The sequence below is a fragment of the Oratosquilla oratoria genome, chromosome 1 (assembly GCF_046742065.1).
Source record: "Oratosquilla oratoria isolate Oo_2021 chromosome 1, ASM4674206v1, whole genome shotgun sequence".
NCBI classification, from domain to species: Eukaryota; Metazoa; Arthropoda; class Malacostraca; order Stomatopoda; family Squillidae; genus Oratosquilla; species Oratosquilla oratoria.
In genome coordinates this window covers 78,580,096-78,586,134 of record NC_134777.1, presented here as the reverse complement: position 1 = coordinate 78,586,134, position 6,039 = coordinate 78,580,096, and the positions used below count along the sequence as shown (strand labels likewise).

Sequence of the window (6,039 nt, the reverse complement as noted above, 5' to 3'; positions counted from 1 at the left end):
TTCCCGAAATCTTTATAACAATTTTCTTGACAAAATTGTCTAATTTGAACAATCCCATACATGGATTCAATTACATTTCTGCCCATAATGGACCGGAATATAATTGAAGAAATTCAGACCAGGCACACTTTTGAAAATACTATATGGGATTGTATAATTTACATGTATATATGTGCATATGTTTATATGCATGCATATGTATATGTACATGTACAGTCGTAAGCAAAATTTTTGACCCAGAGTTTTTCCTGACACATTTAATTTTTTATATATTAAAGAGATACCTAACTGTAAACTAAATACATAGAAAAATATATCACCGACTCGACAAAAAATATCACATTGATGTTCGCTCGTGATTGTATATCATTAGACATGCATATGTCTATGTACATGTATACATATGTATATGTATACGTATATGTATAAGTATATATACTGTATGTATATATATATATATATATATATATATATATATATATGTTTATGTATATGTATATGTGTATGTGTATGTATATGTATACGTATGTGTATATGTATGTGTATATGTGTATGTATATGTATATCGTATGTATATGTATATGTTTATGTATATGTGTAGAAAGGTCACGCCTTGAAGAAATCTTTTTCTGTAGAAATATACGCACCATAATTAATTCCTGTATTAATAATTGTCACCCCGCTAGAGTTAGTATTATGGAAATATAATATTGTTGAAATTTTCATGTACTAAATATCTATATGTAAATATCTATGAATGTTAGTAGTATTATTCTGTATGGTTAGAATTGTAATACGTAAGCAAAATTGTCCGCAGTGCTCCTAAATGTACATTGTACCCTTCTTGCATAAAGAATTCTATTCCGCTGCCAAGGCAGTAGCCTCATTCGCCTATACCACGCATTTTAATTCCAATAAACAAGTCCCGAGATAATTGGAGTTTTTTTTATTTCATCCATCCGGACGAGTACATTCACCAAGTGCAGTAACATACCACTACAAATGGTGAACCCGGAGTTGGAGATCGGACATCCCAGCCCTCTCTACTGCAGTAGAGGATAGCACCCCTGGCTGTGAGTCCAGTCGTCGCAGCAGTCCAGGACGACGCCCCTAGCAAAGAGGCCAGTTGTCGCAGCAGCCCACGATCGTCGCAGCAACCCAGGACGACGCCCCTAGAGGTAAGTCATCGCAGCACCCCGAGGACGACACTTCTAGCAGCGAGGCCATCCGTCACCGCCGCTGCTACCGCCGCCGCCACCTGGGAGATCCTGCCACCACTGCCACGCCGACGCTGGGCCTACTGCCGCCTACCGGAGCCGCTCACGAAGATGGCTCACGAAGCCACAACAGCAGTCTCCTTTCGTGCACCTGCATTCTGCTCCCAGGACCCTTCCATGTGGTTCTCCATCTTGGAATGCAATTTTAAGGCGTCTTCGATCACTGCTAGCCTCACTAAATTTTCGCATACAACTGCTGTACTGCCACCTGATGTCTTATCACAGGTCTCTGACGTCATCGCACAAGCTCTCAAGTCTAACACTCCTTATGAAGATCTCAAGAAAGCTGTCCTAGCGTGCCTTCAGAACACCAGAGCGGTTCGTCTCCAAGAGCTCCTCAGCAAAGAAGAACTCGGGAATGAGAGACCCTCTGATCTATTTCGACGGATGAAAACACTGCTGGCAGATAAGTACGATTCCTTTGGCAAGGAAGTCTTCAAGCAACTATTCTACCAACGGTTGCCTCCTGCGACCCAACGCAGCCTATTCACCGTCAAGGACACCCTTGCCATCGATGTACTAGCCATCCTTGCCGATAAATTTATGGGAATTATTCCACTAACACAATCGTCTACCGTCTCGACCGTCACTGCACAAGACACCAAGCAACTTGCCGATCTTGTTTCCCAACTTTCTCTGCAAGTCCAGCAGATGCAGAAACAGCTGGACAACCGCTCACGTTCCCGCTTGTATTCTCGACACCGTTTCCGGCGCAGATCACACTCTAGGACCCGTACTTCGCAATCTCCGGTATGCTTCTACCATCAGAAGTTTGGAACTTTAGCCAAGAAGTGTAAAGCACCATGCACCTACACTAATCCTTTAAACCCCAGCAACGAGCATTAACGGCGCATAGTGCTCGTACCTCCTCCTCCGCGCTGCTTCATCTGTACGACCCACTTTCGAACACAAAGTTCCTGGTCGACTCTGGTTCCGATGTCTGTGTTTTGCCAGCCCGAGCATGTCAAAAGTCTCTGCCTCCAATCTTGCACCTCTACGCAGCCAACGGTACCAAGATTCCAGTCTACAAGCGCCATACCATGCAATTCAACCTTAAGCTCCGCCGTTCCTTCGAGTGGACATTTTATGTTGGAGATGTCTCCCAGTCCATCTTAGGTGCTGATTTCTTGTCTCACTATGACTTCTTGGTAGATTTACAAAGCCGTAAATTGATTGACCCACTCACTTCCGCGCTGCTTCATCTGTACGACCCACTTTCGAACACAAAGTTCCTAATCGACTCTGGTTGTTGTTGTTGTTGTCGTTCCCTAGACTGTCTGTCCGAGCAGTCCCGTCTCCCCAAGGAATGCCACAGCCGAAACTGGGTTTTCCCACAAATCCTTTATAGAGTGTATGTTGTGTTGTTTGCGTGCATGATCGTGTATAATGCAGTCTTCCATTATGTGTTGTATGGTATGGGGTGAAGTGTTACATCCTGGGCAGCTGTTCACAATGTGGTCATCCAGCCTCTTCTGGTAGCTTAGAAGTGCTGGGTGGTGGCCGCACTGCAGTCTGGCCAGGTGGACTCTGTCCTTTCGTGGGAGAGAGGATTCAGAAGGGTGGATATCAGGGGGTCTGGCATGCAGCAGTGTGTTGTCTTTCAGTGTGTTAATGGAGCGGTGAGTGATATGATTATGAATATGTTTCCGGAGGCTGGTATTTGGTGGTTGTGGAGGAAGAGAAGAGAGTATCTGTGTGTGATACAGGTCTTTGGGTGTTGTTTTAATGTTTCTTGGTGTGTGTGGGTGTTCTGCTATGTAGTGTAGCGGGTGTGATGTGTTTGTGGTGGCTGCACCAAGTATTTGTGTGCCTCTTATGTCGAGGTGGTCCTTGACTTTGAGGACTATTGTTTCATGGTGTAAATGGTCTGTAGGTGTTGTATTTGTGCAGCCTGTAATTGTGTCTAGGGCTTTGTTTTGTATGATTTGAAGGGTGTTGCGGTGTGTCTCACTGAGATTAGGAGTCCATGCAGGACTCGCATAATTCATCACTGAGCGTATGCATTGTTTGTATATTGTTGTATTAAGTTCTTTGTTTTGTCCAAATGTTGTTCCAGTGATTGACTTAAGTGGGTTAAGTCTAGGTGTGCATTTGTTTTTTATGTTTGTGATGTGTTGTTTGAAAGATATGGATGTATCGTATGTTACATCAAGAATTTTCGGTGTGTTTGTGTGTGGTATTAGAGTGTTGTTGATGTAGAGATGAGGTATGTATTTGTGTTCTTTTGTCCAGTTGGTGAGAAGTGTTGCTGTAGATTTGGTTGGAGCTATTTTGAGTCTGTTTGTGATGAACCATGTGTTGAGTGTATCAAGGTATGGCTAGATTATTTCTGCAGCTTTGTCTGTGTTACGATGTGTGCATGTGATTATCATGTCGTCTGCGTAGGAAGAGATTTGTATTTCTGAGGTGTCCGGTGTGGGTAAGTCATGCATGTATAGATTAAAGAGCGTGGGGGATAGAACTGAGCCCTGTAGTACTCCATTCTTAATGTTTCTGATGTGCGATGATTGGCCATTATATGACACGTAAGCATTCCTACCTGCCAGATAATTGGCCAGCCATCTTTTGGTGTTATTGTGCATGTTTGTGTTATATATTTTATTTGTTAGGTTGTGGCGGGGGATAGCATCAAAAGCTTTACTAATGTCTAATGTTATAAGAAGTGTTCTATGGTGGGGCCTATCTGAATTGATGCCATCTAAAATTCTTTGTGTGAGGTTTATCAGAAGAGTGTTTGTGGAGTGTAGTGGCCTAAAACCGTGTTGTGAGTCAGCAAGGGGAATATGTGGTGTGACAAGTTTAAGTATTAGGCGTTCAATGACTTTAGAGGGGGTGCAGAGAAGTGTGATTGGGCGGTGCGATGTTGGGATTGTTGGGTCTTTGTTCGGTTTTGGAATGGTGATTATTTTACAATGCTTCCAGATGTCGGGTATAGTGTTGTGTGAATAGTTGTAGTTTGCAATGTTTGTGAGTGCGTGTATACCTTGTGGTCCAATGTGTTTTAGGTGGATGTTACTTATGTTATCAGGGCCACAGGCGGATGAGTGCTTGAGATTATGTATTATGTGTTTTATCTGACTGTCTATGAAGGGTGTATAGTCTGAGTCTGTGGGAAAGTCTTTCTTACGTCGAATAGTGCGTCGGTCATCAGGGTGAGAAGTGAGATGGCTTGTCTGTGTTGGGTAGTGTAATGCTGTTGAGTGTTTTGTACAATTTGCTGGTGTTTGTTTTGTGATCAAGTGTATTGATAAAGTTTTGCCAATTTTGTGTTTTTTGTTCGTGTATTCTATTGGCAATCACAGTGTTTAGTGTTTGTATTTGGTCTGCTACGTTTTGAGGGATAGGTGTGGGGGTATTGTGTTTAAGTGTGTCTCGTTGTCTGATGAGGCCTTGGATTTCTGGTGTGAAGTTGGGGTTGTGTGATTTTCTGTTGCCTCTAGGGATGTATCTTTTGTCTGCGTTTTGTATGATTGTATTAAAAGTGTGCACAGCATTGTTTATGTTTGTGATTGGTGTACTGTTAAGTGTTTCAAAATGTTGTTCTGTCTCTTCAGTAAAAGCTTCCCAGTTAGCTCTCTTGTAATTGGTGTATGTGTGTCTGTGGCCAACTGGGGTTTTGGTGGTGATGATAGCAAGGTGGTCAGAACCAAGGGTTCCGACCACTCTCCATGATGTTGTTGGGGTTAGGCAGGGGGAGCAGAAGGTGACATCAGGAGAGGAGGGAGTGTAGAGGGCTTGGTGTGGGATATGTGTATGATTATGTGTGTTGTTCATGATAGTCAATGAGTCAAACTGAGTCTGTATATCAAGCCCTCTGTCTGTGTCAGGGTTGTCGACATACCAGGCAGACGACTTGGCGTTGAAGTCACCACCCATGATCAAGTTGGGGATTGAGGCTAGTTGGCTAAATTGAGGTCTAAAAGTGTTTGGAGCTGTGGGGGATGATTGTGGGGGAATGTACATGTTAACTATTGTCAGTGTTGATTTGTTGGGGGCCAAACAGCGACAACCAGCCCTGGCCACCGGCTCTACGCAGGTGGCACCGATCCCCAAGAGGAGCTACGTCTGCCTTGGGGAGTACCACAATCCTTTTTCTCGACTCTGGTTCCATTGTCTGTGTTTTGCCAGCCCGAGTATGTCAAAAGTCTTTGCCTCAAATATTGCACCTCTACGCAGCCAACGGTACCAAGATTTCAGACTACAAGCGCCATACCATCCAACTCAACCTTAAGCTCCGCTGTTCAATCGAGTGGACATTTAATGTTGGTAGACTTACAAGGCCGTAAATTGATTGACTCACTCAATTCCATCGCAACGAGCGCAAAGCATGCACCTGGCGAAAGCACACGCATTACTGTCATCCAGTCTAATTAAGGTTATCTTCCTTGCTGAAGTCCTTCCCAACGCTGACACAGCCATATTCTGCCGAAACACCAGCCAAACATCACGTTTCTCACTTCACTGAAACTACTGGACCACCAACTCACGCCAAGGCTCGCCGCTTAACTCCTGAGCGTTTAAAAATAGCCATGCAAGAGTTTGAATCGCTTATACGCCAAGGCATCATCTGCCCTAGTTCCAGCAACTGGTCCAGTGCACTTTACATAGACCCCAAGAAGAATGATGACCTACGACTATGTGGAGACTACCGTGCGACAAGAGCTTCTAAAATGTTCAATCTGTCTTAAACATACACAACTTGTCGGAGGGCTCGCCTAATATGGGGATTGGATGAAAATGAGACTACGTCTTCTGTGGCTAC

The 6,039-nt window shown here is 43.8% G+C and overlaps 1 protein-coding gene across 1 annotated transcript in view; it reads left to right on the top strand.

Annotated features, from left to right (window-relative positions):
* The window catches only part of LOC143028713 (uncharacterized), a 55,176-nt gene extending 53,053 nt beyond the window's left edge, over window positions 1-2,123 (top strand). Inside the window, exon 2 of the mRNA XM_076191086.1 lies at window positions 1,056-2,123. Coding sequence (XP_076047201.1) covers window positions 1,056-2,123 — 1,068 coding nt within the window. The remainder of the gene's footprint in view (window positions 1-1,055) is intronic.
* The last annotated feature ends 3,916 nt before the right edge of the window (window positions 2,124-6,039 follow it).